The sequence below is a fragment of the Lycium barbarum genome, chromosome 12 (assembly GCF_019175385.1).
Source record: "Lycium barbarum isolate Lr01 chromosome 12, ASM1917538v2, whole genome shotgun sequence".
Classification (NCBI taxonomy): domain Eukaryota; kingdom Viridiplantae; phylum Streptophyta; class Magnoliopsida; order Solanales; family Solanaceae; genus Lycium; species Lycium barbarum.
In genome coordinates, this window is record NC_083348.1 from 18,041,057 (window position 1) to 18,067,524 (window position 26,468).

Genomic DNA, 26,468 nt, shown 5'->3' on the forward strand with positions numbered 1-26,468 from the left:
AGGCTTCACCTTTCTGCCAGCCGAGGAAATGGTTAAATACGACCTGGTGGACGGACCGTAAAGTGATTTACGGCCCGTAAACCATGGTCGTAAATCACCATGCATGCAGCCTTAAGTTTCTGGTTCTGCTTAAACTTAAAGACGACCACGAGGGACGGTCCGTAAACTGAAATACGGACCGTAAACCTCCATGGACGACCACTGTTCACCCAACACAGATTTTTCAAGTCATTAAATAAAGGGACCAACACTTGTTTTATTTCATTACAACATTACACCACTTCTCTCTAAAACTTCTCTCTACATTTATTATATGAGTTTTCAAGGATTATAAGCCATCAATAACATTAAGACAAGTGAATCAAGGATAAGGGAATCATCAAGGATCATCCAAGTCAAGAAATCCAAATCGAGAAAACCTAGGGTTTTGCTCAAAGAGGAGTATTATCAACCAAAGCTTATTCCGACAACTTCTAAGGTAAGATTCATGATTTTTACAAGATGTTTAAGGTATTGGAGAATTAAAATACATGGATTGTAGAAAATGTGGTCAACTAGGTCATGAATGGTGAATAGTGACATTTTGAGGAATAGTTTGAATTGAATTATGAATGTTGTTGTGTTACGATATGAATGTATTATAAATGGTACTAAGATCATGAACTCGACACTTTAGACGAATGGACGAAGTTGGAGGTCATGACCATAAATATGGGAGAATTAGAAGCAAATTGACAAATCTAGATAATGTGGATGATGTGAATGACTAATGGCCATTGTTATGATATTAATGAAGGTATAGACGCTAGCATTGGAGGGAAACGTGCAAGTGTAGAATAGTCCGACGAAAAGGTATGTAAGGCTAACCCTTCTTTCATAAGGCATGATTCTTGGCCAAACTTCTAATTCCTCTATATGAGTATGTTGTATTCAAGTGATTGACACTCCGAGCTCATAAGCTCACGATCCTTAACATGTACTACGATTGTACTACGCCCTCATATGACGAGTAAGCCTAAGATATGGATGTAGCAATAATGACGAAGATAGTGATGACGATAATAATAATAATGATGCCAAAGGTGCCTACGGGCTATTATACTTATATGTGCCTATGAAGGGCTATAATGATACCCCGAGCTTATAACGCCGGGTAGGATATATGTATATGATTATGTATAAAGTATGTATACAATTACGTAACGCGCGCACACCTCTGCAGATGGTACGGATAACCCTGAAGCCTTGGTAGGGCCAGGTAGAAATAACATTGAGCCTTGGATGGCTAAGTACGTACGAAACACCGAACCTTATGGTCGGGCACGCTATGTATGTATATAAGTGTATGGCTATGTATATAATATGAATATGAATGTGAAAAGACTATGTATACGAATACGAATAAGGACATGTATGCGAATATGAGCACAAGTAGGGTACGAGTACTATTATGAAATACGCATGAGAAATGGAAAGTTCCTATGAAAGGCAGGTAAGTGCCATGATGATGATATTATTGTCTTCCCTCCTGTGCCACTTCATATATTGTCTATGATGCTTCTATATTTATGTTAATCACGCTTTACATACTCAGTACATTCTTCGTACTGACGTCCTTTTGTTTGTGGACGCTGCGTCATGCCCGCAGGTGCACAGGGAGACAGACTTGATCCATAGCTGCCTATTCGGAGATTACATAGAGAGCTCCATTTCCTTCGGAGCCATATCTTTTGGGTACTCATTCTTTTGTGTATATAATTATGGGCATAGCGGGGTCCTGTCCCGCTAATGCGATATGTCATACTCTTAGAGGCTCGTAGTCATGTATATGTGGGTAGAGATGTTCGGCCATGTCGGCCCATGTTTTGTATATTTTTAGTTGGCCTCGTCGGCCTTGTACTTATGATGTGGCATAGATGCCTATGATATGTTAAATGATGATGGTCGTCTAATGGGATCAATATGATTAACGATAAGAAAAGCACGAATTGACTTATGGTTCACCTAGATGTTATGTTATGTACGATAAGGGGGTGCCCGGGTGGGGTAGCACCGGGTGCTCGTCGCGGCCCCCTAGCTGGGTCGTGACAGAATGCCTTATTGAAGAACTGAAGCAGTCCTCCATGATACCATCTCAATATATGATATATACCATAATGGTATCAAGGAGGACCAGAGAGTACTTATTGAAGGACTGAAGCAGTCCTCCATAATATTATCTCAGTATATGTATATAACATGACGACATCATAGAGGTTTTTGTGAGGAAATTTGTGAGCAAACTTTGCCCAAATTAGGCCTTAAGGCAAATTTCTGTCATTATGCCTAATTTCTGCCCAAAATTAGGCCTTAAGGCCTAGCTTTTGCCCGAATAGGCCTAATTTTTTTTTTATTGAGAGCGAAGGGCAAAAATTAAAGACCAGTAATTTGAGGGGCAAAAATTAAAGACCACCCCGAATAAGAGCAATCGTGCAAATTATCCCGATGGTATCATAGTTTTAGAGATATCTAGGTAAATAGTTTTGAGAGTATGAAAATAAGGGGGCAAGGCCGCTATTTATTTAGGAGAAATTTATATGGTGTAAAGAATATATAAGAGGTATTTATATTTAGTAACTATACTTTACATTAATTATATCGGGTAGCTAAATGTTGCATTTCAATTACATAAGGTAACTAATACCTCTTAACATACGATTCTTTCCACTGCATCAAAATTATTTCACTGTATCCAATCTTTTCCCTCGGGTTCCCCCCCCCCCCCCCCCCTTTCTTCTCCCTCACTCCCTCTCTCTCATTTTTTTCTCTCTTTTCAACAATGGATTCACCAATGAAAGCTCCATACCAGATATATAAGTAGCAAAATGGAGATAAAATCATAGCATATACCTCTATTGAAACAAACACACACACACACACAAAAGTGAGAATTTTCAGAACTATACAGAGAAAAAAAGTATACCCAAATCAACTAGATGTATGAACAGAAAAATGGAGATAAAATTATGGCATATACCTATCTAAAATAATAATAAGAGCTAGCTATGCCGTCATCTTCTCTCATTTCTCCTCCACCGCCGTCGCTTTCTATGGCCGGAATTCATGGCCAATCGATCGAATTTTTCTCATATCTCATTGTATTTTCTTAGATCTTTGTCATCGTATTCTCTTTCTCTAGCCCTCATTTCTCCTCCACCGCCGTCGTCTTCTATGGCCAGAATCCATGGCCAATTGACCGAATGTTTCTCAGATCTGATTGTATTTTATTTCTTGTATCTCAAATCCGAATGTATTTTATTTCGTGTATCTCATATTTGAGTGTATTAGTGTTTTTTAGTGTAAAATACAGTGTTTCTTATGTATTTTTCGTCTGTATTTTGAAGGAGATCTTTTTGTATACAAATGAATACAGTAAATTTGAATACAGCTGAATATCCCTGTATTTTTTTGCATTTATGTTGTTTGAATACAACCGAATTTAAATACCATAAGTTGAATAGAGTGTAAAAGTAGCTACGAATGAATACATCTGAATTGAATATAGAGAAATACAGCCTAATTGAAATACAACAGAATTTGAATACACGTTATTATAGCTACGAAATGTAATTAACAAAAGTATAGTTATACCTAAAAAAAAAAATCCAAAGTTTAGTCATTTGTGTAAATTGTTCTTTATTTAGGGTGTAGCGGGATTTGTGTTCTTTTCCCTTCCATGTTGACCCCTACTTATTTCAAGCCCAACTAACTTTGAGCATAATTAAATAACTTTTTTTTTAGTGGATTGGCCTTCATTTGGGGTGGTCTTTAACGTTTGTCCTTAAAATTGGTGGTCTTTAAGTTTTACCCCCTCGCCTAACACCCCGAGATTATGGGTTGAAACCTCAACTCAAAAAAAAAAAAAATCGCAAGGCAGAATTTACAAATCTACCCAATGAAATTCTGCCTTAAGGCAGAATTTGGACTACACATGCAAAATATCTGGCCATGCAAATTCTGAAGAAATTCTGCAAATTGCCCATTAAATAATGACCCATTTATTCACCCGTCCAAATACCTCTCGTTTGCCACTTCTGGTCACATGCGAGGTTTATATGTGGAGACATCTCGTTGTCAGTTTACTCCAAAAGATTTACAAAAGAAACAGAAAGGGAAAAAGAACAAAAGATAATGAGTGAACCAGAAAACCGATACTCAGTTATCCACGAAGGATCTTCATGAAACTGAAAAGTCTTAATTATAGTATCATTTATGTGAATTGACACTTTTTAAAAGATAAATCATTAGGTTGAATAAAGCGGGATCTATAAATTATTGGGTTGAATAAAGCGGGATCTATATATATATATAGGGGGTCCATCGGCTCTTTCTCTCCCCATTGTTTGTTTAAATAAAAGGAAAGAAACAGGACATAGGATGAACTGTCTAGCTCATACTATTTGTCTTTTTAACATTTTTACTCTCTTTAACAAAGATATTTAAAGATTCTATCTAAAGGTATTCGTCCAAACTACTATTATTTCATTGACTTGAAAGTCTCACTCAATTAAATTGACCTTTGGATATGCGATTTTATTTCATGATTTCATCTCATGAGATGTTGATGAAATGAAATTTTAAATTTTTCAAAAAGACATGATTTGAAATTTTAAATTTTCTAAATGTAAAAGTTGATCCATAAATTTATATTTTGTAAAAAAATTCATAAATTGGTAGATTACCAATCATGTTTATTAGCCATTTATATCAAAAGTTAAAAGATCTACAAGTTAATAGTATATTTATAACAAAATTACTCTTACCAATCATGTTGGAGAATTATATTAAAAAGTAGTTACATTACAACTCGTATTCAATTTTTCATTTTATTGAACTAATATTTGATCAATTGATGTTGTATTTTTTAGAAAGGTCTTTTAGTAGCGTATCAATTTTGTTATGAACTGTGAATTGCTCATTTGGTAAGATTTTATAAGAATTGAAATTTTTTTTATTGTTTTCACAACTTGTGGGGTTTTTATGTCCATAAGAAAAAATACAACTTAAGAAATCCAAATTGCATGTCCAAACATAATTTCATCTCATGATTTCAAATCATATCCAAACGGCTCCTAAGTAGGTGTTTGGACATGCAATTTCATGTCATGATTTCAAGTCATGAGATGAAATCAGTGTTTGAACATGCGATTTCATCTCATGAGATGAAATCCCAAATCATCCAAAAAGGCATGATTTGAGATTTCAAATCATGATTTTAAAATTTTTAAATGTAAAACTTGACCCATAAATTTATATTTTGTTACAAAAAAAAAAAAAACCCATAAGTTGTTAGATATTTTTTGCAATTGCTCCCACCAACCATTTACCAACCTCATTAACTTCTACCAACCGTTATTTATGTTCGTACCATGTGGGAGGATTATATTAAAGATTAGTTACATTACTATTCATAGTAAATTTTCATTTTTATTGAATTAAAGTTTGATAAATTAGTGTTGTATTTTTTAGAAAGGCCTTCTAGTGGCGTTTTAATTTTGTTTTGAACTATGACTTGCTCATTTAGTAAGATTGTATAAGAATTGGGAAAGTTTTTATAGTTTCACAACTTGTGTGGTTTTTATGTCTATAAGAAAAAATACAACTTAAGAAATTCAAATTGCATGTCCAAATATGATTTCATTTCATGGTTTCAAATCAGGTTGGCCAAACCCATCGACAGACACCTGTGGTCGTCCACTTCTTTCACTTGAACACCTCAAGTGCCCTTTGTTCCATTTAGACACCTGAGGTAGGGCTAGACTGTGTCATTTAAACACTTTTTGCTAACCTAGCAACTTGGGTGAATTGCACAGCAAACAGGCGCGTGAAGACCTTAAATTTTACAATTTTTTTTTGTTTAATCTTTACTTCTTCCTTCTCTCTCCTTCCAACCTTTCATCCACCTTAAACCACCACTTTCTAGAAGAAATCTCCATTAACAAGAAAAATAAGAACACAAGATTCTTTGATCTTGTTATTTTTTTTAGTTTTTTGAGACCCGTTTTGTCTCGCCCTCCCCAACTTTTTTCCTTTGCTTGAATCTTTGAAATCTCCATTAACAAGAGAAGGCCAAACCCAACGGCAGACACTTATGGTCGCCTATTTCTTTCACTTGAGCACCTAAAGCGCCCATTGTTCCATTTAGACACTTCAGGTCAACACTTCCTGTTCCACTTAGACACTTTTTGTACTATCGGTCAAGAATATAGAATGAGTCTAATACACTCGCCGATGACGTGTTAAAACAACGAATTAAGTGAAGACATGTGGCATATATACTAAAAATAATTATTAAAGAATAAAATATGAGTAGAAAAATTATTTTAAAACTATTTAGTAAATTAGAAAAAGGAGCGAAAAAAAAACCTATTTTCACCCCACCCACCTAACCCCTCCGTCCTCCACCTCCGTTCCCCCAACCTCACCCTCTTCCTCCATGTTTTTTTCTTTCTTTTCTCTCTCGTCCATCTTCTCTATCACTATCAAAATTTCTACTAGATTTTCTCTCTCCTAATTTTCTTACTGATTCATTTCGTTTTCAACAATGATTAATTTATCAAGCAAGCAATTCCAAAGAAAAAACAACAAACCCAGATGAAAAATTATGCAAAAGTTCATCACACACAGTCATCTACATTATCCAAGTTGAGAGCATAACTTTATGAATCATGAAGATTTTTTGGATTACAATTAATACTTTCCAGTACTTTACAAAGTTCTTCCATAGTTGGGTCCAGTAACAAGTTCTGAAAACTTCTTCAATCCAGCCATGATTCTTTCTTCTTCTTCTTCACCTCTTTCTTGTAGCAAAGAATTTGATTCACCTTAGCTAAACACATTAGTCCTATTTTTGGCAACAAACTTCAAATAGTGACAAAATTGAGTCTGAAAAGGAGGCAAAGAGAAAAGAAGAAAAGGAAAAAAAATGAAACTAAAGCTTTCAGAAGTACTACTGTACTAATGAAAAAGAAGAAGGAAAAAGTAATTTAAAAAAAAAAAAAAAAAACTTGTTCGAAGGAGAGGAGGAGAAGGAAGAAGAAAAGAATAAAAAAAAATCGTAAAATTTAACTTCCTCACGCGCCTGTTTAGTGTGTAATTCACCCAAGTTACAATGTCATCAAAAAATGTCTAAATGACCCACTCGAACCCTACCTCGGGTGTCTAAATGGAACAAGGGGCACTTTAGGTGCTCAAGTGAAAGAAGTGGACGACCACAGAAGTCTGTCGATGGGTTTGGCCTCAAGAGAACAAAGAACAAAAGATTCTTGTGTATATCTTCTAATTTTGGCCAACTTTTCACCAATCTCGGTTCAACAATTGATACGAGGAAGAGTCGAACAAGCTTGGGGGGGGGGGGGGGGGGGGGGAATTTGTCGGGAAGAAGAAGAAGAGGGTGGGTGAGAGGAGCTTAGAAAATAATTTTTTTTCACTACTTTTTTAATTTAACTAGGTAGTTTTAAAATAATTTTTCTACTCATATTTTATTTTTTAATAATTATTTTTGGTATATACGCTACATGTCTTCATTTAATTCGTTGTTTTGGCACGTCATCGGCGAGTGTGTTACACTCACTCTATATATTTGACTGATTGTACAAAAAGTGTCTAAATGACATAATCTAGTCCTACCTCAGATGTCTAAATGGAACAAGGGGCACTTGAGGTGTTCAAGTGAAAAAAGTGGACGACTACAGGTGTCTGTCAATAGATTTGACCAATCATAATTTTAAATTATGTCCAAACGGCTCCTTAACTAACACTCCATTAATTAAAACAATACATGTAGATTTGATAAGAAAAGTGAATGACTAAATACTTTGAAACAAATTTATCTTTCTAAAACAATTAAGTAATACTCGCGATCAGAGGCTAGAGGTAGTATAAGAGACAAATACAGACTAAAGTTAGTCCTGTTAGACGAGAGAGTTCTTTAATTTGGACAACGGGGTCATCTAACAATTTGTCAAGAACAAAGTTGGATAAGGTTTGCTTCCATTGAAAAGTCATGCTATGTGGAAATTCTTAGGGGTATATACGAGGGAGTCCGGAATCAAAATGACCTCAAAAAAAACCTTTTGAATCAAAATACCTCAATAAAAAAAATGATAAAAGTACCTTTAGCGCAATAATTTATTTCGCTAAAGCAGTTCACGGAGACGGAGTCGTTAACTGTTTTAGCGCAGTATTTTACTGCGTTATAGAAGCAGTTAAAAAAAATCTATAACGCAGTAAAATACTGCGTTATAGAAACAGTACCAAAAAAAAAAAAAATTGGTCAACTTTATTTTTTGCAGCACTTAGTGTTTTTTTTCATACTTTGACCAATGATTAGTCGTGTGTCAAGACTCCGAAACGTCAATATTTTATATAGAACCTGGTATTTTTTTCTGCGTACTATAATGTAGGCTTAATACATCAAGGATACGTAAACGTTCAGATTGTCGTTTTAAGGGTTAAAAAGGTACCTGAAGTAAGTTTTGTTTGGAAACTTTAAGTTTAAGTGTTTTATTTTTTAAGGTTTTGATTTAAGCGTGTTATTTTTTAATCAAAACATAACTTTATTTTGAATATAAATATAATTCTAAAAAATATAGGGAGAAAAACTAGTTGTAAAGTGGTCAAACTTTAGATGGTCATAACTTTGCGCTCGGACGTCCGTTTTACGCTTTTTTTTTTTTTTGAACTTGCTTATTTTTTCGAGATCTATACGGACAAACCACGGCCGAGCCGATTTTTAAAAAAAACACCTTTTATCCCATTCAGTTTCAATTTTTCCCCAAATTGACGTGAAATTTTCAGTTTTATTTACTTATAATATGATAATACGCAATAGATTTCAACGTAAAAATCCCGGGGTAATGTAGCTGTGAATGTCAATTTCACTTCTGTGGTTTCAATTTTTGAAAATAAAGTTGACTAATTTTCTCGACATATAAAGTTGACTAAAATAACCTTACAGTCAAGCACTAAGTTTTTTCAAACAAAACTTACTTCGGGCACCTTTTCAACCCCTAAAATGACGATCCGAATGTCTACGTATCCTTAATGTATTGAGCCTACATTATTGTACGCAGAAAAAATATCGGGTTCTATATAAAATATTGACGTTTCGGAGTCTTGACACACGACTAATCGTTGGTCAAAGTATGAAAAAATACACTAAGTATTGCAAAAAAAAAAATTACCAAAATTTTTTTTAGTGCTCGCTATAGCGCAGTATTTTACTGCGCTATAAAAAAAAATCTTTAGCGCAGTAAAATATTGCGCTAAAGAAATTAACGGCTCCGTCTCCGTAAACTGCTTTAGCGCAATAAATTATTACGCTAAGGGTACTTTTATCACTTTTTTTATTGGGGTATTTTAGTTTTAAATTATTTTTTTTGAGGTCATTTTAGTTCCGGACTCTATACGAGGAAGGCTATGTTAGGGAAATGTGTTCACATATCAATGGCAATCAAATAATCATTTGTACTATGTACAGTATGCTATTGACTAAATGATTACAGTCTGATGTGGATATAGATATTCACATAAGACTATAAGAGGGTCTAGAGAGAACAAAGCTCATAGCAGTACAAGTGGTTCACAAATTAAGTTAAGGGAAAATATTGACTTTTGAAAAGCAAACATTGACATTAATTATGGAACAAAACTACATTGACACACACTAAGAAAAAGCAATGCAGTCGTTATTGTACGAAGATTGTAGTACAATCAGTAACAATCACTGGTTTTATTTAGGCAAAATACGTCATATCATAGTTAAACTATACCCAAAATATCAATTTTACACTTAAACTATACAGACGATCTATTAAATATCTAAATATTTTAAAAATAAATTTATTAACACTCTAATGCACATATAATCAATCACATGATGGGAGGTGTTTTACACTCACGGCACATCATCGCCATGTCAATGCCACATCATATACTATATCATATTTAAAAAGAAAAATCCATGTCATCTAATAAAAAAATAGCGAGTAGAGTCAAAAAAAAAAATTAAATAATCTTTTTTAAATTAAAGAAAGGGAAATGAGTCAAATATACCCCTCTACTTTAGTTTAATGGTCAAATTTAACCTCCGTTAGTTAAAGTAGATAAATATATCCCTTCCGTTAAGAAAGTAAACAAATATACCCCTCAATTGACAAAATTCCCAATTCCACCATTAATTACCCGATTTAACTTTAAAAAACTCATGTCTTACCTGCAAATTAAATTCTTTTCACCCAAATATACCCACCACCACTACAAGCGACCCAACACAACAACCACCACCGCTTCCACCACCACCGCCACCACTGAATGTGTAAAATGAGAACAACCATTTGTTTGAGAGTTGAATTAAAATACATTCAAAATAGAGTTATTCTCCTTTAAAATCTAAAAAGAATGTATAGAAAACTAGTCACAATAAAGAAGAAAGAATTTATTGACCCCAAATTGACGAAATCGAATTGCATGAAATTCTTGTGTAATATTCTCGTTTCTCTTTCTTTTACCTTTCTTCTGTTTTTTATTTAATCTTTTTATTTCTTTTTTTATTTTGTACTTTCTTGTTCGTTTCCAGCAAAAACGTCATGACTTCTTTTCATTTTTTCTTAACTTTTCAATAACTAAGGTCCATGGTTGATAAAAAAAAAATGAAGGAAAAATAGTAATAGAGAAGCTTACCGTTGCTGCCGGAACTTTTTAAGAGGTAAGGAGGAGTGCTAAACAGTGGTGGCGGTGGTGGTGGAAAGGGTGGTGATTGTTGTGTTGGGTCGGTTGTAGTGGTGGTGGGTATATTTGGGTGGAAAGAATTTAATTTGCAGGTCGGGGCGGGTCGGGCATGGGTTTTTTTAAGTTAAACCGGGTAATTAATGGTGGAATTGGGGATTTTGTCAACTGAGGGGTATAGTTGTTTACTTTCGTAACAGAAGGTGTATATTTATCTACTTTAACTAACGGAAGGGATATTTTTATCTATTTTGACTAATGAAGGGTATATTTAACCATTAAATTAAAGTAGAGGGGTATATTTGACCCTTTTCCTTTAAAGAAACCTATTTTAGGCAACCCCCACCCCCACGCCTTCGTCTTCTTCACACCCCTCCCCCTTCTCTTCTCCTTACTTTCAGTTACAAATCCCCTCCCCCATATTTCTTCTTCATCTTCACCCACTTTCTCTTATTTCTTTTCCTCCATTTATTAATTTCTTCACTGCAACTTTTAAAAAGATACTAATAAAAGAAATGGGATAGAGACGAGAATGAAGCGATTGACAAATGGGATAGAGAACGAGAAAGATGGATGGGAGCATTTTTGTTCTTGATTTTTTTCATTTGTAGATATGCACAAATCGGGGACGGAATTAGCTGTAGTTCACTTTCTCCACCTCCTCCGCCTTCAACACTAGCCCACCGCCAATAAACCGCCAAACAACCCCTGTTTTCCCGTCGGAGCACAAGCCAAGCACCCGACTGATTGTCTCCTATGTTTTTCCATCGATATCCCCACCTAAAGCACCACCCTTCACCAGAAATCAGCCATAAAACCACCCTGCTCAGGTGCACAAGTCATCCAACTGCCATTGATGGGAGAAAAAGAAAGAGAAAAGAATGAAAAGTTAAAAGTCAAAGTGGGACCCACAAAAATTAAAATTTGATGAGAGGGACGGTGGGGTGGGGATTATAAAAATATGTATTTCGTAATTAAAAAAGAAAATAATAAATAATTTTTAATTAAAACACGTTTATTTTTAATTATTTTTATAATTTGTGTCACATCAGCTTGTAGGGTGGTAATAAATTCACTTTTAAGATGTTTAGGTGTATAATAAGTCGCCTGTATAATTTAAGTGTGAACTCGACATTTTAGGTATAGTTTAAGTGTGATTGGATGTATTTTGCTTGTTATTTAACATACAAGTTTTTTTTTTTCCGGGAAGATTGGTTCTTTGCATTAGAAAATAAAGTGTGTAATAAGAAGTTCACGATTTTGCCCTTACTTTTGAAGTAAATAAGTTATAGAGCTTGTTTGGATGGGCTTAAAAAAGCAGATTATAAGCTGAAAACAGCTTATAAGCTGCTTTAAATAAGCTAAGCCAAGTGGGCCCAATTATTTTTTTCGACTTATTTTAAGCACAAAATGGCTTATAGGCTGGCTAGCCAAACACTCAAAAAAGCTAAAAACAGCTTATAAGCTATTTTCAGCAACTTGTAAGCCAATCCAAAAGGGCTCATAGAAAGATGAAATCAGAATTATTTTGTTTGTTTAGGTGCTTTTGACGTATAAGTTATCCCATATTGGATCTGGTAAAAATTAACCAGAAGTCAAAAAATTTTAGACAATTTTTCTAGTGGAAATAGAACAACAAGTTCTATAAGAGACATTTCATGTTAATTGTCTCCTTCCCACCTTACTTAGCAAATAACTTATTTTGAAGAGAAATATTTTCTAACCGTAAAAACATTTTACTTCGTACTATATATATATATATATATATATATTGTACATAGCAAATAACTTATAAGTGCCAAAGGAGGACCAACACAACATTAACAAATTGTACATAGAGCATTTTATATTGTACCCTATTTCACTGGTGAAGGACATGTAAGATTGTACTATAAATTTTGCCAATTTCATTAATGATGAATGAGCACGTGTTTGTACAAAAGTTTAGTAAATTATACACTTTAACCAAATTTCTTTTTCATCCCACTTGGACATATATCATGATACTAAATATTTATTCTATTGTAATATATTTCTATTATATATAAGTGTCCGAATGGGACTAACATAGCAATAAATACTTGTACCAAAAGATATATAAATTGTACACTTTAATCAACTATTTTTTTTATCTCTCGTGGACATATATCATAGTACTGAATATTTATTCTCTTCTCATGTATACACGTATGCACTTCAATTTTAATCCTCCGACACATTTATTTCCTCCGTGCACTTTTACTTGTTCACTTTTGACTTTTCACGCTCTTTAAGAATTAATAAATGAAGTACTCCCTCCGTCCCATATTACTTGGCCACATTACTAAAAATTTCTAATATTTCTATTATATATAAGTGTCCAAGAGGGGCTAACACAGCAACAACTAATTGTACAAAAAGCTGTCTGAGTTGTACACTAAATTTGGATTTATTTCAATTGTACTTGGTTTCTTTCCTTTTTTTCCAGTTGTGGGTCCACTTCATTTAACAATTACTACTATTTGGTTTGCCACCTATTCTCTGTACACGTGTATTCCACTTTTACGTTATCATATTTCTTACGTCTACACTTCGTTTTATTGCTCTATTATAGAAAGCACATGAAATTGTACTCTAAGCAGGAACTAACATGTGTACATTTCAGAAGTTTAACATTAATTCTACCTCTTGTGTGTTTATTTTTTAAGTCTCACGTGTCCGCTGTGTCTCAATTTTCCTTTCATTTCCTTCATTTGGCATATAGTCCCTCTGCCTCAATTTAAGTGTCTAAGTTTGACTACACGCGGAATTTAAGAAATAAAGATAGACTTTTGAATCTTGTGGTTCTAAATTAAAAATGTGTATATTATAATAAAATATCCTTTGAATCTTGTGATTATAAACTTGACATGTAGGATATTTGAATTGTCAACTTACTAAATATAAAAAGAGGCGAACATAACCAAAATAAGATAAATTTTAACAACAATTGAGAAATTTTTAATAACGATTGGGAAATTAAGGGGAAAAATAAGAGGAAAAGAAACAAAATACTGCTTGGTGGTTCATATAGTTGGTACTCTGAATTTGAGATTTTCTTTTAATTTTTCCTGTTTAAATTAGAGTTTTGATATTAATTTTGATGAGTTTATTCTACAAATTTCTTTGTTAATTAGATCTAATGCAGTGTCTCAATTGTCCTTTCATTCGGTATATACTCTCTCTGTCTCAATTTAAGTGTCTAAGTTTGACTAGACATAGAGTTTAAGAAATAAATAGATTTTTAAATCTTGTGGTTCTAAATTAAAAATGTATATAATATAATAAAATATCATTTGAATCGTGTGATTATAAACTTAAATCTTGTGATTATAAACTTGACATGTAGCATATTTTAATTGTCAACTTACTAAATATAAAAAGAGGCGGACATAATCAAAATAAGATAAATTTTAACAACAATTGAGAAATTAAGGGGAAAATATAAGAGGAAAAGAAACAAAATTCAGAGACTCACTAAGGAGGGCTGCTTGGTGGTTCATATAGTTGGTACTTTGAATTTGAGATTTTGTTGTTTTAATTTTCCCCGTTTAAATTAGAATTTTGCTATTAATTTTGGTGAGTTTATTCTACAAATTTCTATGTTAATTAGGTCCAATGCAGTGTTTCAATTGTCCTTTCATTCCCTTCATTTGGCAGATATTCCCTCTGTCTCAATTTGAGTGTCTAAGTTTTGACTAGACACGGAATTTAAGAAATAAAGATAGACTTTTGAATTTTGTGATTCTAAATTAAAATTTTTGTATAATATAATAAAATATCCTTTGAATCTTGTGATTATAAACTTAACATGTAGGATATTTGAATTGTCAACTTACTAAATATAAAAAGAGGCAGACATAACCAAAATAACATAAATTTTAACAAAAATTAAGAAATTAAGGGGAAAAAAAATACGGAGACTCACTAAGGAGAATCGCGGTATCCTTTACAAAATATACAAATCATAAAGACTAACTAAAGTGAATAATTAAATTAATCATATTAGGCCCCGTGCATCGCACAAACATAGTTTGCTAGTATATATATATATTGTTACACCTGGGAAAATTTTCCGTTGATGCACAGTGAATAGACTAACGAAGAGCACGAAGTATACGGTATTTCGATAAGTAAGAAATGACATTCGATGACCCTAGTTAAGATTTTAAAGATGTTCGAGATAAGGGAAGAAAGTTTGCCAAGAGAAGGCAAGGCATACGATAGGTATCGGAAAGAAATTACGAGTAACGAGTTAACGAGGATTTAATAGTGCCTTGGAGAGGAGTTATAACGTCCCTTAGATTGTTTATGAAGTATTAAACAAGTGTTAAGAAGGTTTTATAAGGATTGGAGATCGAACGAAACGACGAGAACAACTTCGGAAAAACTGTGAGTTACACGACCACATTATACGGCCCGTGGAATGTTATACGGACCGTATAATGGTTCGTATAACCCAACAACGACAAAGTGTTCCATGGTGGTGAACCACGGAGACTTATACGGACCGTATAAGGTGTTCGTATAACTCCCAGCAGGGAGTTGGTTTGCTGGTTGGTGAACCACGACCGATTATATGGTCCGTACAATACTATACGAACCGTATAAGTTCCCGTGAAAGTCCCAATGGGCTGTTTTTCAATGTTTGTATAAATAGATGCCTTGGGTTCTTTTACTTCATTTTTCATATTCTACAAGTGTTGAGAGCTCAAAAACCCTTCTCTAAGCATATTCCACTCAAGTCCAAGAGAACACAAAGATAAAAGACAAAAATCAAGTGTTTATGTGCTAGAAAGCTTCTAAGGGTTAGAGGACCACAAGAAATTCCATTGGAGGAGAACTAGGGTTTGGTTCAAGTGAAGTATGTCCACTCAAGATTCATTCCCTTACCATCTAAGGTAAGTTTTATGGTATTTTCATGTTGTTTAAGATGTTTGAAAGTTGAAACACTTGGATTGGAAAAGGATATGGAAAATGGGTCTTGAATGTGAGAGTAGTGACGTTTGTGAGTAGTAGTTTGGGTTGCGTAATGATTCTTGATATGGAATGATTATAATCATGTTATGTATGCCATTAAGAACATGGGATAGACGTTATAGATGAGTGGATATAATAGTGTGCTATGACCATGAATATGGATGAATTAGAAGTGAACTGAGAGATATGGATAATGTGGATGAATAAAGACTATTGTTATAATATTGTGAATGTATTTTTGACGTTTGGGAGTTGATTTACGATATGGAGGAATGTCGTATAAATAAAGGAGATGTTGTCCGATTTTCTCTAGTTTTAGTCGTGTATGCTAGCTATCGATTTCCAATGATAGTATAACTTTAATGAAGGTAGAACGTGAGCGTTGAAGGGGAACATGCAAGTGGTAAAGTAGTTGAACGGAAAGGTATGTAAGGCTAACCCTTCTTTCCTAAGGCATGGTTCTTTGGCCAATTATTTAAATCTTCTATTAAGTCTATGATGTCCTTCAAATGATTCTATCTTCCGAGCTATTAAGCTCATGATTCTCGATATGTTACGATTATACTAAGTTCCTCATATGACGAGTAAGTCTATAAAGATAGATGTAATGAATGACGATAATAGTGACAATGATATTGATGATGACTAAATTGGTAATGACGCTGATGATGACGATGACGATGACGATGACGATGACGATAATGATAGTGATGATAATAGTAAAGATGCTTATGAGCTAATATGTATATGTATCTATGTATGACTATTATGGAACCCCGAGCTTATAATGCCGGGTAGAATATGTGTATATTTATATAACCCTGAAGCCTTGGTAGGGCCAGGTAGATATAACCCTGAAGCCTTGGTAGGGCCAGGTATGTGTAACCCTGAAGCCTTGGTTGGCCAGGTATGTCTATGATATAAATATGTATATGATATGGATATGTATATGGTATGCAAAAGAGTATGAATACGGTCGTGATACGAATAGGAATAAGAATAGGCATATGAATACGATTATAGACACGAAATGTAAATGAGTACGGATACGAATACGGAAACGGTTATGGATGTATGTACACAACCTCGCATTAGAAATGGAAAGTCCTTATGACAAGCAAGTAAGTGGTTATGACGATGATGCTACTTTCTCCCATCTTATGTTATTTCTTATGTTGCTTATTATGCTTCCATATTGATATTGATCATGATTTACATACTCAATACATTCTTCGTACTGACGTCCTTTTGTTTGTGGACGCTGCGTCATGCCCGCAGGTGCCTAGGGAGACGGACTTGATTCATAGCTACATTACTCAGGGACTGCTTAGCGGAGATCCATTTCTTTCGGAGCTAAAGCTTTTGGTACTTATTCTTTTGTGTAGATATTTATGGGCATAGCGGGGTCCTGTCCCGCCTATATGATATGACATACTCTCCTTAGAGGCTCGTAGACATGTGTATACAGTTAGTCGTGTTTGGCCTTGTCGGCCTATGTTTTGTATATCATTTTGTTAGCCTCGTCGGCTTATGTACATTGATGTGGACTTAGTTGCTAATGTTGATATAAAGGTATTGTTGCCCAATGGGATTCGTATGATTGATGAATAGAAATGTATGTTTTGATATGTGGCTCACTTAGATGTAAGTGTAAAGGTACGCTAAGGGATGCCCGGGTGGGCTAACATCGGGTGCTCGTTGCGGCCCTCTGGTTGGGTCGTGACATATATATATATATATATATATATATATATATATATATATATATCAAGTTGTCAGCTAGTATTGTTTTGACGGACAACTGTATGGATAAAAAATCCTACTGTACTGTTTAATTCAAAGAAAGCTCTGGAAGAACTTACGAGTCGCTTGGTAGCTGGTTTGAAGGTGAGTTATGCAGGTACTAAATCCTGCATAAGGAATACCACGTTTGACAGCTGGTTATGAGATAAGTTATTTTGTATAAAATTAATACGGTGTTTGATTTGAAATTTAAAAATTAGCATAACTAATATATGTATAAATTATGAGAAATTTATGTATTATTTTATGCATGATAGAAAATTAGATAATTAATAATATATAAATAACTACACTCACATAACTAATTCTTACAGAAAATAATATATAAATTTCCTTATAATTAATTCTTGTATTATCAATACATGCATAATTCTACGCAGCTATCAAACGACCCCACGGTGATTGGGCAAAAACTCACTTGACATGCGGAAACATTTTGCAGAAACATTATTAAAAGAAGGATATCAAAATGACAGAATCTATCAAAGGTCAGAAAATCTACAAAAACCTTTTGACTTTGTGACTTATGTTGAATTGTTGATTGATGGTCTCGTCGACTTTGATAGAGCAGTGCTCCTGTCTGTTACTGTTATTGACACAATTTCTGTTTATGACTTATTGGCTTCTGACTACCAAACTAGCTTTTATTGGTCCAACACTTCTTAGTATTGTCCATTCAACCAGATTCCATACTTCAAACATACATCGAATATGCAAAATGTAATCTTATGACATTACATTATTTATTTATTTATTATAGTGTGTTTTTTATGTAGTCAACATAGATTTAAGAAAATCTAATTGGACTGATGTGGTCAAACTCATGGATTTTAACTAGTAATATTACTGTTGGAAATGTGCTCATTTGAATACTATCCAGCCTCGGAGAGTAGCATTATATATGAACTTATCTATAATTTGTGGAAATCTATTAATTCATTAGTTAATTCATCGGTGTATTAGTTATTCAATATATAATGTCGAAAATTAATTAGATTTTGTTCATATCACATAAGAAGTGTATCCATCAATACTCAAATCATATGGAAATGTAAACCATATCTAATCAAATGGAAAATGGCATTCAAATGAGTATAAACCAGAGGGTTCCACTTTATAAATCCAAGGAACTTGAATCACCAAAAGTGGAACTTGTCCTACCGATATTTTCTGTGTCCATAATCCTGCACCAATCATTTTTAGTAGGCGTTTGGCCATGAAAACCAAATATTTTTCACTTTATTTGGTATTTAGAAGTTGGAGTGAAAGATGGAGTTGTGTTTGATTATAGTTTTTGCAAAGAATATTTGGTTGTTTGAATTTATTGAAAGTGAAAATAAGTTTTTTGGTGTGTTTCAAATTCCAAATACTACTTCAAATTGTATTTGAAATTTTCATGGCCAAACATTGATTTCCAAATAAAGTGAAAATGTTTTCCCAAAAAAAAAATTGAAAAATTCTCATGGCCAAACGGGCCCTTAATCACATCTAATAACTATTTTATTCTACTATAGTATTAGTTCATCCGCCAACAAGGAAAAATTTATAGTAGGGAACATTTTCCTCTTAATGACCTCACGTGGCGCAAATTTAATTTAATCAGGCTAGTAAACTTTGGATACCCAATAATTATATTAGAAACAGTTACAATGGTCAAAGACTCATATTACAATGTCACACAAGGAGATATATTAACGACAACCTAAACAAGTCGAGAATGCGAAAGATTCACCTAAAAGTAAATTGTTGTTCATAACTTAAAACATGTAACTCCGGACATCTTTCAAACCCGATTTTCCCAGTCCAATTTACAGAATAGAGTTAATTTGGGATTTTTAACGCCAAATTTCAGCTTGATCCAATAGTTAACGAACGGAGCACATAATTTTGAAGTAGCGCAATCGGACAAAAACTCTGTATAAAGGATAATTTTTTTTTCTCTTCTTTCTCTTTTTTTTATGTGGTGAAACTGACCTCAAGACCTAAAATTAGATTAAAATGATTGGTTTAAAAGATCATTTTCATCCATTTAAAGGCAAAAATCCAAAGAACAAACACTTAGCACTCCTACATTTTTGCATTTATGCATGATTCAAAGGAAAAAAAAATATTATGCTTCAACGGTCAGAAATCATGTTAATCCTATTAATTATAATTGATTGAGAAGTTTTTATACTCCATTTATTTTAATTTGTTTGTCTAATTTTCATTTTTAGTCTCTTTAAAAAAGAATGTTTCTCTCATATATTTGTCAACTCTTTAATTTCAACATCTTACATAGCAAGTACAAAATTAAGGAGCATTTTGATACATTAGACGTATCTTTAGTTTAAAACCACATAATTTATTTTTTTTAAATTTTTTAAATTTCGTGTTAAATTAAATTAATAAAAAAAAATGAAAAGAAGGGAGTATTACTTTTAGAAACAGTGTGAATAACGTGCCCCCGCCACGTCCCAACTCTCTTGGGTCAACGGCTCCTACCCCCTACATCCTAAAAAGATTACATGATTCAATTATTATCAATCTATTTGTGGCATGAAATTTGACGAAGTTCTGTTTGTTAAAGTCAAACTTCTTTATTTATTTTGATAGTGTATTCAGGTATATAATTTTTATGATTTTTGAAAAATAATTTCATATCTAGAAACTATATAAAAAGTAATATAAATAAAAAAAAATTAACAATTTGAAGAGCATACAAATAAATTACAATAAAATATTTTTTTATTTAACTCTCGAAATCTAAATTATATCATATAAATTGGGACAGAGAGAGTATAAAAGCATATCATATTAATTAGAACTCTGGTCAAAACCACATAAGCTCATTACTTTTTGGCTTTATTTATGAACGTCCTACTAACGGATAAATTGATATTGCCTTAAATTCCGATCGAATCAAACTCTTCTTTTTAAGTTACTGCATCATAATTAATGGGAAAAAAGGCGAAAACCTATCTCTTTACAGTCGACATAGAATGAAATTTTGGCATGTGATTCAATAGTGTAATTTAATACGCGGAGAAGACGTCTTATTATAGAAAAAAGGTTCAAAAGAAAAAAAAAAATTGGACTTTTGTGGCTAAGAGTGGGGTGAGTGGTCTATTTAAGTGATTACCCCATCAAAACATCCACAGCCCTATATAGTTTCTTTGTCCCCATTCACTCCACATGCCTTTGTTCTCCTAATTTCCTCAATAAATACACCTCTTTTTTGCTAGTTCTTTCCCAAACACACAAACTATTCCCTTCTTATCAGGTGCTCTCTTTTATACTCTTTTTTCTTCCTTCATTTCTCTAAAAACATAAACCAAAAAATGGCTCTAAAGAAAGTAACTCAAACAGCAGCCTTAAAACAAATCCTCAAAAAGTGTTCTAGTTTTGGGAAAAATGAGAATGGCCTGCCCCATGATGTACCAAAAGGACACTTTGTGGTATATGTAGGAGAAAATAGGAGCAGATACATAATTCCCATTTCTTGGTTAACACATCCCGGATTTCAAAGCTTGCTTCAAAGGGCTGAAGAAGAGTTCGGATTTAACCATGATATGGGAATTACCATTCCTTGTGATGAAGATTATTTCTGCTCTCTAATTTCAAACTCAAATTGAGTTGATTTGACCAGTTTTGACCGGCAATTCTTGATGCACTAAGTTACTGCTATGCAGGAAGTTAAAGTAGTGGTGGATCTGGCAAATCCAAGTGAATAGCTAAAATTAACTGTGAATAGAAAAGGAATCCCTTGCAACGCTTTTAGGGGTTGAGTTTTAAATTTTGTATATTGGTTTCAGTTCATGTACTCTGTTATTTTCGTCAGTGGTGTTGAATTTGCACCCGTCGAAAATTCTTGACTTGTTTATGAGAATCAAATTCCAAAAATATTTCTTCATTGTTTTTTTTCCTTTTCCATGCAGCAATTTTCAACCCAAAATTATACACCTCTATCCCAATTTATGTGTTTTTTTTTTCGTTTTTTAAAAGTCAATTTGATTAAACTTTAAAGCTAAATTAAATTAGATTAACTCAATATTTCAAAATTAAATTTATATATTTGGTAAAAAAAATATATCTTAAAAATGTTGGTTTAAATTAATACGATTTAAATTTCCGAAAGGAAAAAGTATCACGTATATTGAGACAGCGGGAGTACACTGTACACTAATACGAGAACTCAGAAAGCGCTACCGTAGATACTTTGCTCAGGTAAATTAAAAATGGATTTTTCTTTTTTCACAATTTGAGGAAAGATTGACAAAAGATTCATTCCCTAACTCCTACTAGAATGATTAATTAATTTTTTTATGATTGCCCAAAAAAAATAATTTAAAAGATTAATAAAATAAAGAAAAACAGATGACCTGCTCAAAATTGACTCAACTAGTACTCCGTTTGTTTATTATATGAGTGGATAACCGAGTGTTCAAATTATTATTAATCAAGATGTAAACAATGACGAATGAATTAATTGTGAGCTTCTCTGAATTATTAGTTGGACCAAGTGGACAAGTTCAGATCATGAGTTTAATCATGTCAGGAACTCGGAACTATATTTCCTTTTTTCTTATCTTAGCTAGTATTTTTTTATTAAGAAGAAATAATAAGAAATTTAAGGATTTCAGTTTAAATTTAATAAACCCCACTTCTCAAATAAATACAAGTCATTCAAAAAAAAAAATCTATTGATAAGAACTAGATGCCATCAATTTGGAGAAAGTTTGCTTGTCTGGTTTTACGATTTTTATATAATTATGGTATTCAATATTTATTAGCCGATTAATTCAAATTCACATTTACATTATGTAGGGTTCATCTAAAAAGAGAAAACACTTTCTAATAACTGTTTCAACATTCTCAAATCTCAATGCTCGAATTCCAAATCACTGGCATTAAAGAATACCATCCATCTTGCTACATCCATCGGTGGTTATTTAATCTTGCGCTTTTTTACTTGTTAGACTCTAAGCAAATTAATCAGCCTGTATATTAATTAAAAAAATAGATTCATATTACCTGACCTCCACTTTTCACCTCTTTTATTTTCTAATCAACGTTAAGATAGTGCACTTTTTCAATTATTTTACTACTTCTGCTTTGACATCTTATTCTTCTACAGTAAGCAATCTCGACCTCAATTACCGATCAAAATAAAACCTGCACTACTGAAAACATATTCTCTTCGAGCACATGCTTGTAGGACCATAGTGACTAGTGAGTATATGTCTAAAAATTCCAATCGCTAGCTTTCGTATTTAAAAACACAAATAATCTCCTAGGGCAGTTAGTTGAAGACTAAGATCGATTGTAATGGGGACAAAGGTGCACATGCCAACAGTGTTATTAACAAGAGGCAATGATTTCTTTCTTCATTTTTTATCATAAAAAGTAAGATCAAGTTTATAAGATAAACTAGTGAATCTATCTGCGCTTCGCGCGGTTATAAATAAAATTAAAGAATTTATTAAATATCTACTATATATACGTATCTAAATTAAATTCTATAAACTATCTGATATCAATTTTTTTCCAGTTAGCTGCACAAAATTTCAAAATATATACATACAAAACATTAGTTCTATAGATTGTAATTACTTATTTTGATGAAAGGAGTAGTGTCAGTGGCAAAGAAGAGTAGGAGCCTGTTTGGATGGGCTTAAAAAAAGCAGCTTATAAGCCAAAAAAAAAAAAAAGTTAGGGTAGCCCAACTTATTTTTTTTGGCTTATAAGTTGTTTTCAGCTTATAAGCTACTTTAGATAAGCTAAGCCAAACAGACCCAATTATTTTTTTGGGCTTATTTTAAGCACAAAATGACTTTAAGCTGGCCAGTCAAACACTCAAAAAAGCTGAAAACAGCTTAGCAACTTATAAGCCAATCCAAACGGGCTCTAGATCTTTAATTTGTTCTTCCATCTTCTTCCCGTATACAAAATAAAAATTCTTTACTCTTTTTAAGTACATGCCTTCCATAGGGACAAAGTAGAAATAAAAATTTAGGGTGGATGGGTGACGAAGTTAATGGAATAAGAGGTTATATGTTGAAACTGCAATTTATTGTATTAAGTTGCAAGTATAATTTTTCGTTTTAATTTCCTCTCTTTTATCGGAGTACTTAGTTCTCCATGCATACAATGATTTCTTAATAAAGACTTTTGAGCTTTCACGCTATATCTTATTATTACATCTGTTTATTATAATCTTTTATACATTAAATAAATATGTTTAGGAGTATAAAAACGAAAGACACAAGATTTATGGATAGCAATTAAGAGTAGAAATTACATTTATCAATTATAGTCTTAATTTTGATAAACATCTCGTTTGAAAAAATAACTTTTTTAATACAACCAAATACAAAAATATATTCCAAATGGAGTGGGTAATCTTCTCTATGCTAGTCACAACTCACAAGGTGAAAGAAATGAATTTTCAGCATTATAAGAAAACTCTCTATAAAAATTAAAATATGTTGTTTCTATTAATTAGCATTTCAATTTTTTTCATCATGTAGCAAAAATTTTAAAATAGTAGCGAAAATCTACCATAGTAAAAATAACACAAGAACCAACTACAACTAAACATAACGAAATACGCGTGTGTTTATATATATATAAGAAAAAAAAAAAAGAGAATATCTCATTATCGGGTTTCTCTTTCCCAGCCTTTTGATTTGCCTTTCCTGTCCTCTCATCCCATTACGTTTTCAAAATACAACTTTAAGAAAAAAAAGAGGAAGCAGGGAGGTGTAATTAAAAGAATTTAAAAAAGCATTTTTTAAGTTCTTCAATAGAGTACATAAATAGAGAAACTAAGGAAGAGGGAGTGTTAGCCAAAGAGAAAAAATTACGGTAATAATAATTTAATCATAGACTCTACACCATCTTCTTCTGAATTTGCTCAATTTTCTTTGCTTTTCTATCTTCCTCTATCCCAGCTTTCTTCTTCATCCCTACAAGCACAAATCAGGAATATAAGTATAAGAAGTTGTTACTGCCCAAATCAGGAATATACTTATAAGAAGTTGTTACTTACTCTGAAAAGCTTAAATGGATATTCACCTTAACCACCTGATATCAGATTTTGAAACTTTAAAGTGACACCAACCCCCCCCCCCCCCCCCCCCCAAAAAAAAAAAAAAAAAGAGAAAAAATATTTACAGTTTAAGTAATCATACCTTGGTAGAATGGCATTGTGATTTTGTTGGTCGTGATAGGTTGTAAAAGCACAAGCAACTCTTCATAAATAGAAAATAAACAAATTTTGTTGAGTATATCAGATCAAAGACATCTATTTTCTCAGTCTCAATTTATGTGACATTTTTCGCTTTTTGAATTTTAATCTATCGATCAACATTTTAACATGTACTTTTTCATCGTATTGACATGAGAAGAAATGCAACTTGTAGTACTTCTCGTATAGTTTTTGAATATATAAATTTTAATTTAAAATTATTGAATTAATGTAGTACAAGTTAGCTCAAAGTCAAATTGACTTTTGGAAGACCGAAAAATGCCACACAAACATTTTAAAGTATGTAACTTCTATCAACATGTTAATATTAATGTGTATTTTTTCATTGTATTAACATGAAAAAAAATGCAACTTGTAGTACTTTCCATATAATTTTTGAGTTAAAACAATACAATGTAGCTACAAAGATTACTAAAATCATTGACTCTCGAAAAAATAAAAAAACCACATAAATTAAAACGAAAGGAGTTTAATTTAGAAAATTAAAAGAAACATTCCTATCCTTAGATTCTTTGCAGCTTTGCCAACCATGATTCTTATACGTGAAAGCAACCATATGATTTGATTAACCTTTTTTTCATTTTCTTTCTCACCCTTCGTATGCTAAAATGATAAAAGTTTCACATGATAGGGATTATTATACGTAAATGGAAGATGTTTAGGGACCATTAATTAGTGGGGAATAGGGAGAGAATCAGTTATATGAAACATTAGAATAGACTAATAAATAGGAAATAAATTCCGTTCATGAACGGGAGAAACGGAAGAGTTATAATTATTAGGTTTTAATGACTTTAATTCTTACAATTGGATTAAATAGAGAAATATATTAGAAGAAAAGGCAAAAAAGGAGGAATTGGGAAGAAAAAGGCCAAAAAAAGAGAAAAAAGATAAATGTCATTCTTGACTTTAGAGGCATGCCACATCACATCTCTTATGCCTAACTTTATATTATATATAGATTAGATGTAAGCGCCTCCTTTAACTGCCTAGATTCTGAGATAGATTTATCTAATTACTCTTTTGTATTGTTTAGAAATGGAATCTGTCATACTTTTGAATAATCATTATGGCTAAGCTAAACTTTATTAGTTACTTCATACTTTACACCATTAATTAATTTTTAGCAATTGCCCCTTCAACATTTTATACTTTGTCATAGAATCTTTTCGACTATCAAGATAAATATTAAATAGACTAAAATTCTCAAACTGTCAATTTAACTTTGTGATTACCTTCTATTGATTTGGTATAAAAACTGTGTAATGGCGAAACCTTATTGTTGTAATGTCTTTTATTCTTGTTTAAGGAGGGATACTCAGCTAGTTATGCTAATCCTGGAGTCTCCTCAATTAACTTCTCCATTTTGTATCGCAAGAGAAAACATTTTATAGATGCATTAAATTAAAGATTAAAAGCTTGCACTACGAAAAAAATTACTATTTTTCCAATTAAAAATTTTCCATTGAAAAATATTTAATGGTTATTTCTTTTGAATGTCAGTAGGAAAAACCTAAATAAGGAGTAGTGCTTTCACACGGAAAAATTAGGAAGTTTTCCAGCGTTTCAATGAGAATCTGTTTCCCATCATACATTTTCCTAGTGAGTTAGTTAGTGGAAATGAGGTAGGAAAATCATATTTTATAACACA

General features: G+C 32.7%; 1 protein-coding gene across 1 annotated transcript; it reads left to right on the forward strand.

Annotated features, from left to right (window-relative positions):
* The first annotated feature begins 20,711 nt into the window (after positions 1-20,711).
* On the forward strand, positions 20,712-21,460 carry LOC132622243 (protein SMALL AUXIN UP-REGULATED RNA 12-like). The gene has a single exon (XM_060336817.1). It carries the CDS (start codon positions 20,889-20,891, stop codon positions 21,180-21,182), a length of 294 nt encoding a protein of 97 aa, XP_060192800.1. The 5' UTR covers positions 20,712-20,888; the 3' UTR covers positions 21,183-21,460.
* Positions 21,461-26,468: the final 5,008 nt, after the last annotated feature.

Bases quoted from the DNA above. Each gene is read 5' to 3' on its own strand.
- LOC132622243 (XM_060336817.1), top strand. From the start codon at position 20,889: ATGGCTCTAAAGAAAGTAACTCAAACAGCAGCCTTAAAACAAATCCTC.